The 15,131-nt window shown below is 37.6% G+C and overlaps 2 protein-coding genes across 2 annotated transcripts; one reads left to right on the top strand and one right to left on the bottom strand.

Annotated features, from left to right (window-relative positions):
• The first annotated feature begins 530 nt into the window (after nt 1–530).
• On the top strand, nt 531–9,354 carry npat (nuclear protein, ataxia-telangiectasia locus). Its single transcript, XM_039671040.2, has 17 exons — nt 531–737; nt 1,044–1,162; nt 1,285–1,345; nt 1,434–1,512; nt 1,610–1,650; nt 2,275–2,487; nt 2,571–2,646; nt 2,773–2,896; nt 2,976–3,067; nt 3,155–3,236; nt 3,331–3,427; nt 3,533–3,643; nt 4,058–5,371; nt 5,519–5,628; nt 5,719–5,806; nt 6,074–7,350; nt 8,739–9,354. Exons 1-17 carry the CDS (start codon nt 701–703, stop codon nt 8,817–8,819), a joined length of 4,002 nt encoding a protein of 1,333 aa, XP_039526974.2. The 5' UTR covers nt 531–700; the 3' UTR covers nt 8,820–9,354.
• On the bottom strand, nt 9,195–13,859 carry mmp20a (matrix metallopeptidase 20a (enamelysin)). The gene is made up of 9 exons (XM_089121212.1): nt 13,651–13,859; nt 13,261–13,409; nt 13,042–13,173; nt 11,964–12,125; nt 11,764–11,878; nt 11,537–11,679; nt 10,889–11,045; nt 10,629–10,732; nt 9,195–10,546 (listed from the first exon to the last, which is right to left on the bottom strand). Exons 1-9 carry the CDS (start codon nt 13,854–13,856, stop codon nt 10,437–10,439), a joined length of 1,278 nt encoding a protein of 425 aa, XP_088977338.1. The 5' UTR covers nt 13,857–13,859; the 3' UTR covers nt 9,195–10,436.
• Nucleotides 13,860–15,131: the final 1,272 nt, after the last annotated feature.

The raw sequence follows: 15,131 nt of genomic DNA, 5'->3' as shown, positions 1-15,131 counted from the left end.
TAAAAAGTAAAAACGAACAGCATTTTTTTAAATAGAAATCTATATATACTACCGTTCAAAAGTACGAGGTCAGTCATTTGTTTCTTTCTTCTTTAAAAAAAGAAAGAAATGAATACTTTTATTCAGAAAGGATGTGTTAAATTAATACGAAGTGATAGTAAAGATTTATATTGTTAGAAATGATTTCTCTTTTGAATAAATGCTGTTCGTTTTAAAGTTTAATTCATCAATGAATACTGACAAAAAAGTATCACAGGCTTCAAAAAATATATTAAGCAGCAGAACTGTTTCCAAAATTGATAATAAATATATATAATAAATAAATACTATACTCACAATAAATAAATACACATACTCACACACATAAGTTACAGCGGCAAAAGGCAGAAAAGAGAAACATGATATTTCTTAATATATATTTACTTATATATACTTAAAATATTAGAGAGTTCTGCTAAATGTCAGCTCAATAAGTGAAAAAGCTGAAAAACTACTTTTCCCTTTATTTCCTTTCGAATTTTACACAAACAATATCCGGGTCACCAGAGGCGAATTTCCGCGCCTTTTCGCATTGGAGATGGATGAGAGAGCAAAACAACCTACAATATTTCAATTACACTATTACATTATTGACTTATTGAATCTTTAATAATCATACTTCAAATGCAGACTGTTTGCTGACATAAGGTAACATCGAAGAATGTTGCTCCCGTCTGACGTCGCCAGACTTGTGCTGGGTAAGTTCACACTGTTTTGTTGTGTCCCTCTCAAGGAGAAGCTAGCGAGCTAATACCCTGTTTCTTTATAGTGTATATAACTATGTGGTTTGTCTCCAATACTGCGGTGTTGTTGTAAATATTTAGACCATTATGAAATAGAGACACTTGTGTCATAATAACACTGTGCCGTTTTTTGTGTTGTGTCAAATTGCTGAGATGATTGAGAACTTAACTATAATGGCTAATGCAGAGTCTACCATTCGCAAATGAAGATATTTATCTGTGAAATTATGTAGCAAGTTATTATTTCTCTTTCAACTTTAGGCTACCTGCAGCAAGAAGGGCTCACTGCCACAAGTCGAGCCTTCATCTACGAGAGTCCAAACCTGAAGGAATATGCCGAGCACAGCTCAGAGGACGGGATCATCCCTGCCTGTGTGTTTGTATGTGTCAAGTTCATGATTAATAACAGGGTCCTAAAATCACTGCATTGCTGGAGTCTTTTAAGAAGACCTGTTTATTAGATAACAACAATTTATATTTTTTGTTAATTACTCTTTTTCAGTCTCTATTTGGAAAAAACCTGATCACAATTTTAAATGAATATGTTGCTGTCAAAGCAAAAGGTGAGTTCCCACCAAAGAAAATGAAACGTTTTGGGATACACAATGAATCTTTTCCCATTATAACATGCTTGTGTCATTTCTTCTGTAGAATCAATTCAAGAAAATCAAATCCCCGTTCTGATGACATCATTATGGAAAAAGCTTGACTTCACACTCAACCAAATCAAGTGAATGAATATTTGTTTACGCTGTTATTGGGTGTTTTCATTTAAGCACGGGTCAGAATAAAGCGTCTTTATTAAAATCTTTCTGTGTTGTCCACAGGTCTCTGCAAAATTCTCCTGCCGTGCAACTGAATCAGCGATGTGAGTTTTGCTCTTTGTTTAAGAGAAATTGTATTTGTGTTGACTTGGAGTTACTGAAATTAGCCAAATACAATGCATATATAATACAAGTGTAATGCATAGATATGTCATGACAAATCATGACCAGTGAATTAACACAAAATATAAGACGTTTGGGGTCAGTAAGATCTCTTTAAATGTAAAAAAAGGCATGTTCTTTATGTTCTCAAAGACAAAGTATAAACTTTAAACTAACAGTTAAATGAAATATACAATTTAATATAGCATTTTTCAATTTGTTTTTTAAAAACGTGATGGCAAAGCTGAATTGTTTTTGAATGATTCTTTTGTTTAGTCTAAAGTTCAAAATAACTTAATAAATATAATAAATGTCATTACTGTCACTTGATAATTTTAATGAATCGTTGCTGAATAAAAGTATTCGTTTTTTTACAAACCCCATATTTTTTAAAGGTAGTGACGTCAGTGTTTTAGTATCATTGACAATATAGTATTATAGTTAAGGTTTTTTTAGTCATTTTGTTGTTATTTCAGTTAATGTCTCTTATATTTCAAGTAATCTTTTTTATGGTTTTAGTTTGAGTTAACAATAATAACCCATGTGTATTTTTTTCTGTCATTAAGTGCGCACTCGGAATAGCATTCAATGCAACAGACGTCAACAGAGACCCTTATTGGTATCACAGTCTCCCATCTCTGGGCACCCTCCAGTGACTCCAGCTGGCCAATATGTCCCCGCCTCTGTGTCTACCCCTCAAGGCTTGCTGGGACATTCTACCCCAATGTCTTACACTTCTCAGCATACCAGACCCTCTACTCTCTGCCTTAGTCAGCCAGGTGAGGCCTGAAAAACATGTTAAAATCACACTGAGATTTGTTAAGTACTCTCTTTCCATTTTGCTGTCTTACCTGTTTTACAGGGGAGTCACCGTTGCAGATACTGGTCCCTGATAATAGACTGAATCCTGGACCTTTGTCTCCGGCCCGCAGAAAATGGTAAGGTTACAATGAAGACAACACCAGCAGCAGCATGTTACAGTTTAGCTCTTTCTACCCTTTCCAGATCAGTCTGTAACAACAACAATAATTTTTTTTAAAGTGTAATTCTGTTTTCTGCTGCAGTGACTCTCCGAGGCGGCGAGGAGGTGGTCAGTTGGGTGCCAGCGGGCCCAGCAGGGCCACAGTAGTGTCCAGTACTCTCATCGTGGAAGCTCAGAGTGAAGAGACTGTGACGGAGAACTTATCTGTGAGTTAGGCTGATTTATTCCTCTGTTTGTTTTAAATACTCCTGCATAACTGAAGGTGATATTTTTCTTTTTTAACAGCAAATAGTTATAGAAAATGCCAGAGATAAAATCCTCAGTGATAGATCCTTACAAGAAAAACTTGCTGAAAACATCAACAAGATCTTGGCAAGGTAAATTCTGAATAACTGGGCAAAAAACTAGTTAAAATAATAAAGAAAAACTCTGAGGTCTTACATGTTGTAATATCACGTTTACAGCGACAATAGCCCTCAGACATCAAAAACCGCCTGCAGTGCTATGGAACAAGAGCAGTCGATCGATGAAATCCTGGGCCTTCAGGTGTGTGAATGCACCTCTTTTATTCTTCCTTTGTTGTTTGTGAGAATGTAATTTTGACAGCCATATCAAGACTTAACCATCAAAATTGTTTTAGGGGGAAATTCATATGACGGATGTTGCCATCCAAGATATACTGACACAGACGGAGTCAGACCCGGCATTTCAGGCGTTGTTTGATCTCTTTGACTATGGTAGGGTAGAGCAATTGATCATGCAGAACAACTAATTGTTATACAAGCTGAACTGATTTTTTATCATAGGTTCTTTCTAATGATAACCTTTCATCTCTTTTATAGGGAAAAGTAATATGGCTGAAGGCAGTGAACAGGCTGATGGGAGTTTCAGTACCAGTCCAAGTGCACCAGAGAGTGATGAGACTGGGCTTGTAGACAGCATCTCTGAAACGGGTAAGATGGGTTAGTTTTACCTCATAAAGGAGCATTGACCATTTAAAAAATAATACAGTAATATTGTGAAATATTATAACAATTTAAAATAACTGTTTTCTATTTTAATATATTTTAAAATGCAATTTATTTTTGTGATGCAAAGCTAAATTTTCTGCATCATTGCTCCAGTCCTCAGTTTCACAAGATCCTTCAGCAATCATTCTGAATCATTGATATGCTGATTTGGTGCTAATATTTATGTGGAAACCATGATACATAATTGAAAAATTATTTTAATACTAGAAAGTTTAAAAGAACAGCATTTATTTGAAATAAATTTTGTAACAATACAAATGTCTTTACTGTACTGGCTCCAAGATTTTGAATGGTAGTGTATAAACTGTTTAATGTATTGTTATTTTTTAATATAAGGTACTGGACAGGAGGATTCCACAACAGGAGGAGAAAGTAGTGCACAAAACTTAAGCATCCAAAATACGTCTGAGTCAAAAAGCAAAAAGAAATCTTCCGGCCTTCGTAATGTGGCAAAGTCTTCTTCCACAGCTCCGCAGCCACGTATTATAACCAAACAAACAGCAGAAGGATCCACAAATTCCAAGACAGGGGTAGTCAGGGCTAGAGTTTCATCTGGCAATAAACAATCCAGAGGTGTGCCTTCAACTTCTCCAAAGTTAAGCGATAAAGCGGATTCACGTCCACCTGACCGAATCGTATCAAGTTCCTCCTTCACTGAAGGAGTTGACATGGAGATAGATGAACCAGAAAGTGAAACCTCTGAGAGACTAACTGCTCAGAATCAACAGCTAGTTCATCTGGAGAGCTCTCTCACAACTGAAACCATCAATGAAAATGCAAGCAGTCAAGTTCTTGAGGCAAATAAGACTCCACAAACCACACTCGCTACTGAAATCTCAGATAATACAACTGTAAATGAGTCTGGGAGAGTAACGGGAATGGATATGGGAACCTCTTTATCGATTCAAAGTGAGGCTGTGACCACACTTAACCTACCCCAACCTGACATGGACACACCCGCTGAAACAACTTCTTTGCCCTCCTCAAATAAAACGCCTTTAACTCCTTCCTGCACACAAACTCAGCCCAGCACTATCAGGAACAATCTCCCCACAGCAGCTTCTTCATCTTCTGCCACTACGCCGATTACCTCCACGTGCGTTTCTGATGCCCAGGCCAAGGAGCCTGACCCCAGTAAGATTGTGTCTCTGAAAATCATCATCAGTGATGAGCAGGACGAGCTCACTACTAATGCTGCACTGAACCAGGCTGTTTCCAGCATCACCAGTGACCACATTCCCACCATCTTCCTGTCCTCCCCTGCCAAGACTTTGCCTGCAACCTCTACGGTCATAACACAAGATGAAACGGCTCAGGCTGTGAGCTGCTTACAGGGGGCGGAGGGTGTTGGATCATTTGGAACACCTACGAGGAGCATGCAGAATAATGGACAGGCTCCGCTGGCACGTCTTGCAGGTCAGGAAACCAGTTTCATTCAGCTTTTACAAGCCAACCCTGCTTTTGGGTCTCCAGGTAGCTATTTTGTCGTAACTGATCCGGCTGCTGCCGAGCAGCGGGCAAATGTAATGCTGCTTTCAAGTAATGTGCCTCAAGGGACTCTGTCTTCATTGCAACATGTGGTTTCGACGCCACCTCGCCAGAGGACTGTGGTGTCCATGGGACCAAATGTCTCTCAGACCTTTTCGCCTGGTGAGTGAAGAGTTAGTTTGATTATACAAGACACTTTATACCTTTATTTGGGTTGTATGTTTCGTGTTTATGTTGAAGCACTGATTTGCAGATTCAGGATCTTCAGGATTAAGGCTGCATCTTTAAAATTTCCACTGTATTTTTTAGGCTCCACAATCATTATATCCTCACCAGTTCCGCCCATGGTACAAAATGTAATGCTTCCATTGTCTGTAATGGGGCAGAATACTGGAAAACTCACAGTTGTTCCCAATCAGGTTAGTAACTTTGACGCTTACAAGCATTGCCAGTTTTCCAACACAATTATAGTTTTGTTCTGTTAATAACCACTACCTTTTTATGTACAGATGACTTTGCCATGTTCAGCCACTGTAAGGCAACCTGCAAAAATAATTTCTCAACCTAAATTGGCACCTAAGGAAAACACTGACAATGGTAGGACATCTTTCATTTACAAATGTATTTTATTATATTAATTATATTTTTATTACATAAAATATGATGCAGCACAACTTTTTTTTTTAGAAAGGTAATGTTTTACTGAGATTTAGTAGATTTCTTTTTATTAGATTCCTAAATTTTAGTTGAATATTTTTCAATTTTTTATTTTATATTTAATCTCAAAGTTGCAATTTCTGTAATGCATTTTTGTGCTTATGCATCACTGTAATTTAGTGACATGATTTATTTACTGATTTTCAGGCAAAACTGTCACATCTGGGTCTGACCAAGTTTCAAAAGTACTTCCCCAGACCTCTGAGCAGCAAAAGTGTGTGAGTGGAACAAGTCCCAGCCATCGACGAATACTTTGCTTTGACGTTACACCTGAAAACTCTGCAGTTGGGCAAAATTCCTTACAGACAAACACACCCGCATCCTCTGCTGTTACATCCTCCCCGACTCAGCAGACTCGGAAAGAAATCGCACCCACTAAACCGAAACAGCCTTTAGTTTCTGACAATTGTAAAAGAAGAATAGATACAATAAGAGTGCCAGAGGTACATCCCAATGCAGTTATAAAGAACTCTGAAAAAATCACCATATTTCATCAACAAAAAGAACTCCCAAAAAGTAAAGTAACAGAAAAGGGATTAAATCGAATCATTGTAAATACCAAGTCTTCCAACAAAGCTGCAACTGAGCCAGAGTCTCACATTAGATCAGAATCACCTAAAAAATCACAGGAGGATGGTGGTGTGGTTTTACAGAGTTCAAAATCATCTGATCCGGGGCCAAAGCAGAAGCCAGTAGGCAACACAAAGGACAGCACACAAGAAGAATCTTGTGAAAGTACGCTTTTAAAACCAGCAGAGAGTTCCTCAGAGAAAGCTTCCTTACAGGACTCTCCAGGCATCACTGCAAATAAAGAAAATGAGCTGGAAAGCTGCCATCATCAGACATCTGCACGCCCTGCTGAGGATCTTGTATCTTCTACAGCAAAATCGCCGGCACCCGTATCAGGCACTTCCAATAAAACTTTATGCAAGACGAGCCCCCTAACAAAACAAGCCGCTGAGATGCTGCAAGACATACAGGGCCAGGGTCCTGCGGACACTCCACCGAAGAGGCCGGCAGCGAGAGGTCCAGATCTACCTCTCCCAAGAACACCTGGACCAGGACGTGCACAGGAGGAGCAGATGGAGGGTTTGAGAACCCCGTCACGGCAAAGACTTAGGAGGGAGGGTGAAAGCACGCCGAGGCATCTCCCCCCTCCCGCCACACCTGATATCCCCTCCTCCAGTCCTGCCAGCGAGGCGGGGAGTGAGAACAGCATCAATATGGCCGCCCACACTCTCATGATCCTGTCACGCGCCGCCAGGACAGGAGGTCCTCTGAAAGACAGCTTGCGTCAAGAGGAGGCCAGTGCTGGGAAATCCGCCATCCCTAAAGCAAAGAAACGAAAGCAACTTGAAACAAGCCCTCTGGCAAAGAAAGAGCTACAGCTTTCCAGCTCCTCAAGCAGTAAAAAGAAATCTAAGGTGAGTTATTGACCACGTCTCAACCTACCCAGCTGCCTTGATAGCTTTTTAATATATATAGCCATGTAGCAATAGTAGCGAAATTATGCTTTTAAAATAGCTTATTTATGCCAAATCTGAAGCAACATCACATATCCTACATTTTAAGGCAACTTCAAAATATCATGTGAGAAACTTCATGTCATGTGAGGCCCCGTCCACGCTACTGCGTTTTCATTTAAAAACGGAGACCTTTTACTACGTTTGCACCTCATGTCCAGACTAAAACGGAAAAAACGAAGACCTAAAACTGAGAAGTTTAGGAACGCTGCAGCTCTGTTTTGCGTTTTGAATCTCCGGAGGGTGTTTTAGTCAAGACGGGACAAAATGGAGGAGATTAGAAACATAGACGGTATAAGAAATGGACAGTGATCTCATTGGAATTCCATTGAGACAATTGAAGCCCGTTTTTGGCTTTTTTTTTTTTTTTTTTTTTAGCACTTCCGTCCCTGACGCGCAGACTCAAACAGAGCTTGACGATGTAGATGTGACGTGAGCAAACGGTCTGTCTTCTAGTGGCTGTAGCATGAGAAATCTCGAAATCTGAATCATTCCCTTCCGAAACTTGCAGAGGTGGAGAGTGTGAGTAGGAGCTGTCCATGAGCTTGCAGCAGGAGAAACTTTTGGCTTTATGCCCAGCTGCACTACTTCCTGAACTTCAGCCATCTCCTTGTTTCCTGTGTGCCATCATTGGCCAAATTGATTAATTCAGGTGTGTCTGATTATTGTTGCCATGACTACTGAGGTCAAGCACACCTGAATTAATCAATTTGACCAATAATGGCAGACAGGAAACAAGGAGCTGGCTGAAGTTCAGGAAGTAGTGCAGCTGGGCATAAAGCCCAATTTTGTCATTTTGCCTCCACGTTTCCCCGATTGCGCGTGAGCTTTCACTAAAACTGCTTCTACGGGGCCATAACTACAAGGTAATGGAGCATTTTATACATTGTCGTGTTTCTTTAGAAATAAATAAAGGACAAATGGGGTCTTCAAACGCCTCAGATGTAAAGTTATTTGCTGTCAAAGTGACACCAAAATGAATGGGAGTCAATGGGAACGCTAACACAAGTGAAGTTCTGCTACAAGATATCAGCTCCCGCGAGGCTTCCACTTCCGGTCGATGGATTACCCCCTTGGTAGAAACGATGATTCGTCAGCCACTGTTTACACCGGCACATGCAAGCCCAGTGTTTGTGAATGGTCACGTAATCCGCGTTTACAGTCGTTTTAATGTGGACTGTGATCAATTCTAATACGCAGATAAAACGCTACTGTGAACAGAGATTGTATTCTCCGTTTTTGAAACGAAAACGCAGTAGTGTGAATTCGAATTCCTTTTTCTTTTTCAGAAACAGAAGAAGCTGCTGGACTCCTTTCCCGATGACTTGGATGTGGACAAATTCCTGTCATCCCTGCATTATGATGAGTAACGACGCTGAGGACAAGCCATGCTATTCGCCAGCAAATCAGGGACAAAACAAGCCATGTGTGTGACTGAGAGTGATCTATTCAGCAGAGTTACCGAATCAAAATAGCTGCTTTCTGTTTTATATCCAGAATGTGAGATATTGTACATATACACCATGATAGCCTAGTAATAATTTGCATACTTAGAAGATGTTTATATGCTGGCCCCGACTAATTTGGCACTCTTCAAATAAAAAAAAGGAAATAATTTAAGAATAAACTGTAATTATTGACTATGTATGTGAAAGAGTGTCAGTTCATTTGTTTCACTGCACCAGCTGTTATTTAGTTCATTGCCTCTTTATTTTTTACTTAACTGGACCTTTTCCATCAGCTGCACTATGTGACTACATTTTTGTGAACATAAGTTCCTCTGTACATCCTCTAGGTGGTATTCTTTCTTTACAGTACTAAGAGGGAAGTTAAATGTTATTGTTTTCTGTCCTTTAGATGGTTTATTATTTTATGAATTTTAATAAATCATTATTTTATTAATTATGTCATGTCTAATAATTGATTTCCATGTGTTATTTCTTAGCATGTTTATTTGGAGCAGTTCTGCAGCACTTGCATGACCATATATATATATATATATATATATACACACACACACACACACACACACACACAGGCACAATTGATGATAATAATAAATGTTATTAAAAAGCAAATCAGCATATTATATATATGGAGGATCATGTGACACTGAAGTAATGATGCTGAATATTCAGCTTTACCATTACAGGAATGAATTTCATTTTAAAATATATTCAAGTTAAAAATGGTTGTTATAAATTGTACTATTTAACAGTATTGCTTTTTTTTTTGCTGTATTTTTGGTCATGAATACATCATTGGTGAGCATAAATGATCTTAAATGTTACACAACATGTTTTGGTGAGCCAACATAATGCATTTAAATGTGATATGTATTGTGGCTTGTATGTAAAAAATGTGGTCACTGAGAAAGTCAGGGTAAGCGAGGACTTGTTAGAGCTGCAGGCTACAATAAATCATTCCCCATGCAGCTCTTGAACATTCTCTATACTCGTATATGGTCTGAGCCCATGATATTTTGATTACTAAGCCAAACTAGGTCAACAAGCCATATCAGTTTAAATCAGAGACGCTATGTGTCTGTGCTCTTAGTTCAGTTACGCCAGTCTTTTTTGCCTATTTTCTCATGCTTCCAGACCAGGACTGCATCAATTGTTTTTGTTTTTTTTAAGTGTCAAATGTAAAATTGAAATAGCATCATAATACCATAGGCATTCACATGAACTAAAGTCAAGTGAAAATATGGTTTTGCTTATTTTCTCACATGATGTTAACTAAACGAGTTTACTACCGTAATGATGATGCTTTATGTTCAAAGTTATTTTAAGTAATATAGTCAATCAGAGATATGCAGATATGTTTTCAAAGACACTGAATTTCTTCACTGATAATTCTGACCACATGTCATGAAATAACTCTTCATACTGTACAACTAAACTTATTTAACATTTGATGTATGAGGCACAATAGTCAGTCAAACATTTCCTTCCTGTACTTTTGATCAGTTGTTTTCGTCTCTTTTTTCAATTCTTATAGCAGCCAAGCCAAGCATTAGTGTTGATAATGCGCAGCAAACGTCTTTTCTGATGGCTGAAGATAAATGACTTTGATCTGCAGAAGAGGTGAATATGGCCTGTTGAGAAAAACATGCATTTAATTTCAAGGGAACATGTTTTGCAGAGAAAACAGATACTATGTAAAAAAACGGCCATTACCACTGAGTTCAAAAGCTGCATCTACCTTCCCAAAAATGCTAGGCCAATCCGGATAAATTTTTCTTGGAAATCCAGGATCCATCACACTTCTTTTCTCATCATAACTACAAAATATGGATTAGTACACGCACACCCTGCATTATTTTCTAACAGACGGAAGTCAATTATTCCATAATTATACTACATTTACCACACCTTAAGATGAGGTATAATGTGTGGTAGCGGGTGAGGGTCTAAAATGAGAGGGGGGTGGGATATACCTGAAATAGTAGTCTCCTGTGAAAAAGTAGGTCTTTCCGCGTTCACTGACATGAACAGCAGCATCTATTTGTTTTACTGTTTTTGGAAATCCAAACTCATAGATGGAGCCATAATAGCTCTTCGACTCCAGTTTGTGAACCACAAAATATTTAGGCCCTAATAAACAGAAGAATAAAGAAAAAAATGATTTTTAATGATTTTGAATAACTGTTTTCTATTTTAACATATTTTAAAATCTAATTTATTCCTGTGATGACATAATGCTGCATAATCAACATCATCATTTCAGTCTTCAGTGTCACATGATCCTTCAGAAATCATTAATATGCTGATTTGGTGCTTAATATTTCTTATTTTTATTATTAAAATAGATGTGCTGCTTAATATTTTTGTGAAATAAAGAGTTCAAAACTATTCCTTAAAGAAATCTCACTGAGCTTAAAGTTTTGAACGGTGTAGTGTTAGTGTACATGGAAAAGAACAATGACTCAATCGATCAAGAACACAACTATATTATAACAACACAGTGTTTAAATGAATCAAGTTTCAAAATACATCAGAATTATCTAATCAATTTATGAAAATCCATTCTTTAATGATAATGTTGATTTGGCAGCATGCTATTATTCATTAGTATTTTTTTTTACCTGTGAACACATATACCAGTCGTTTTAAAGGAATGTCATAGGCTGCATCTACAGGCGAGGTGACGCTCGGTAGAAAAACACTCTGAGGACCTTCTCTTAGTCTGTTCCGGTATGTCTTCCAGTTTGTTCTCATCCACATGTAACTAGAGACACGAACAAGACTTTATACCTTGAAGATTTATCATCTACATTTTTAATTTGTCAGTAGAGATGATTAAATGCTTCACCTGTTTTTAAAGAAAATTATTTCTTTTCCGAATATTGTCACTGCATCAACAGAGAAGTTGGGATCACACTTATTGGGGATCTCAGGTGTCTTCTGTTGTTGTTTTGTTTTCTTTCCTTTCAAAAAAAAGAGAAAAGAGGGAACAAATGACCATTTCGTTCAGTTTAACAACAGAAATGTTTCTTAGGTAAAGAGACTCACCATACAGAGCCTGAATCCTCAGTGTGTCGTCTCTTGGCAGTTTGTATGTTGCAGCGTTGATGAACTTGTACTTTGGATACATGAGAGCAGTAGGATCCCTCGAGTGAGACAGACCCAAAGAGTGACCGACTTCGTGTGCTGCCACCATGAACAGACTGTATCCTGGAGGGGCATCCACATCAACACAATTAATGATTATTAAATATTATTTTCAGAAATGTATTACACATACATTTATTTATTAAAAAAATTAATAGTTAAAAATTAGATTTTTTTTAGTTCAATACAATAATAAAATATTATTGCCGTTGTTGTTATTAGTTAAATAATAATCTGTATTTATTTATTTATAAAAATACATTAATAGTAATGCTTATTATTATTGTTATTTAATTAAATAAACGCAGTCTATATTTTTTGTCTTTAGTCACATTAGTTTTTAGTTTTATTTATTTATATCAACAATAATACAAATTATCAACAACAATAATAATAATAATAATTATTATTATTATTGTTTTTTAAAAATCTGGACCATCATTCTTAAAGGGATAGTTCACCCAAATAATGAAAATGATGTCAGTATTTACTCACCCTCATGTTGTTCCAACCCCGTAAGACCTTCGTTTATCTGCGGAACACGAATTAAGATATTTTTGATGAAATGTGAGAGCTGGACAACTCCTCCATACTAGTCCATAGGCTTCTTGAGAAATTGAAATTTGCCGGCCTCAAAAAGTTATTAAAGACATTGTTAAAATAGTCCAAGTGACTAAAGTGACTCAATCTTAAGTTTATCAAACGACGAGAATACTTTTTGTAGGGTTAGGGTTAGGTCCAGCTCTCATATTTCATCAAAAATATCTTAATTCGTGTTCCGTAGATGAACGAAGGTCTTACGGGGTTGGAACAACATGAGGGTGAGTAAACCGACAGAATTTTCATTTTTGGGTGAACTATCCCTTTAAATCATGTTCACCCACCCATGGTGCTGCATTGCTATTGCAACTCTTTACAAATCCCATTAGCTAATAAACAGTTGCATTATGTGAATGATTCAATGTTTACTGTGCTGCACCTAGTCTGCTATGTCCCGCTGTCCATGTTTCATCCTCGTCAAAGTGAACATCTCCTCCAGTTCCCTCTCCAGGGTCAAAAGCGTGAGCTAGCACCCCTCCAGGCCCATCGAAAGGGAAAAAGTCTCCATGTGCTATAGGTGAACAAATATTTCAGGTTTTTACATGTGTTTCCAAAGTATAAAAGTGAAGAAAATAAATTAGATTCGTTTAAAATGTACCTTTGGAGAGAAAAGAGAAGGTAATGTCTGCCCTGCCATGGTTTACTTGGACAAACTTCAGAGGAGCAGCATCACTCCATATATTTAGAGCCAAACGCAAGGAGTTCTCCACCTCTTCTCGACTGAGATCAGGGGTATATCTCGCAATCCTTAAGGATTCATATGAGCCACATTTTACAAAAGACATGCTGCAACCTGAGAGACTCCATGGGAGGAATAACAAACAAACAAAATCCTTAGGCTTTAGACACTAGTTGACTATTCTTAGTCAATAACACTAGAACCTATTAAAAACCAAGACACAGTTTTTGAAGGAATACTCGTACAAATTTGGATGATGACGCTCTAAATTTATAAAGCAAGTAAGAGGTAACGTTAACTATGCCAGACCTGTAAGTGATGGTGTTGCTCTTCCATTTGGACCATCCATGATAAACGCTGAAGTTCTCCATATCGGGTACTCCACATCTGGCCTCTTTCACCACGTGCACAGTTTTCTGATCCAGAAGACCACTTTCCTTCAGGTCAAAGAAATGCTGCATTACTCTGATCTTCACCTTCATGAGTTCTGCATGCCTTTTACTGCGACTGCGCATCTTCAGCTGATGTTCGTGTGGGAGTTGTTCCAGTCAGAAAATCAGCTTTAGTCTCTAGACTTTCAAAATTAGCATTTCAAATGAACATAAATAGGCTAATTATTATCAACAAATAAATATATTAAATTTGGCTTACAAATAATTGATTATTAATTATTTTACGTTTACTGTCCAGTTAAAAACATGCTAATACTAATATAAGTATTACTAGCCTGGGTTTACATACTGCCTTTGCGCAGGATGATTTCATTCACGCTGCAATGTCAATGAGACGTGGTCTGACGTTAGTCAGGCTAAAGTATTACAGGAATATGTTAAATTAATTAGAAATTATAGTTGGTATGTATTTTTAATTAATAAGTAATCATTAATAATTATAATCACTGATATATTATTAAGTATTCATGTAGATGTATTAAACTTAAAGGGTTAGTTGAAGTTCACCCAAAAATGAAAATTCTATCATCGTTTACTCACCCTCAAGTTCTTCCAAACCTCTATGTGTTTATTTGTTCTGCTGAACACAAAGGAAGATATTTGGAAGAATGTTTTAATCAAATAGATCTCAATCCCCATTGACTTCCATAGTAGGAAAAAATACATATGGAAGTCAATGGGGATTGGATTGAGATCTGTTTGATTAAAACGTTGATTCTTCCAAATATCTTCCTAATGCACTAATGCACTAATGCTAATTTGTCTAATACAAATCAAAGATGATCAGTGAAGTAAAAGATGTTAGATATGCAGCTTAGAGATATACATATTGCCAGACAAACCTCGGCATGTTGGATGTCCCGTGGGCTGGGGCTCTGAAGAGTCCTTACAATGTCTGTATTCAGCGTCCAACACAGCAAGATCCAAGGCCACAACCAGCTCATTTTGAACACGGCACACTCATGTTCTCGCTTTTATGTCTGTGTCTTATACAACTCAAGCATACCTTAAGGTAGTAATCGATCACGTGGGACCCGGGCCCTCGACAAGAATTTACTGTCAGGTATTTAGTGGCTTTTGTGGATGGCTTTTGTCATCCACAAAATGAGGTCACGTCTAGCTTTTCATCAGAAGTCTTAGTGGGGTTTATGGAGGAGTGAAGAGGATTATAATTGTGTCATGATTTGTAGTAATGATTTTATATACTGTTCATTTTGGATATTCTTGAATGTTAATTTAGCATGAAAAGCAAGTACAAGTAGCCTACTTTTCTTTTTTTGCAAACATAAATACACGCCGATTAGTGCATATTCAGGCTAAATACTTTGCAGGCATGCA

The sequence above is a fragment of the Pimephales promelas genome, chromosome 16 (assembly GCF_988280905.1).
Source record: "Pimephales promelas chromosome 16, fPimPro1.hap1.1, whole genome shotgun sequence".
Classification (NCBI taxonomy): Eukaryota; Metazoa; Chordata; class Actinopteri; order Cypriniformes; family Leuciscidae; genus Pimephales; species Pimephales promelas.
The sequence above is the reverse complement of the archived record's forward strand: the minus strand, read 5'-3'. Positions and strand labels throughout refer to the sequence as shown.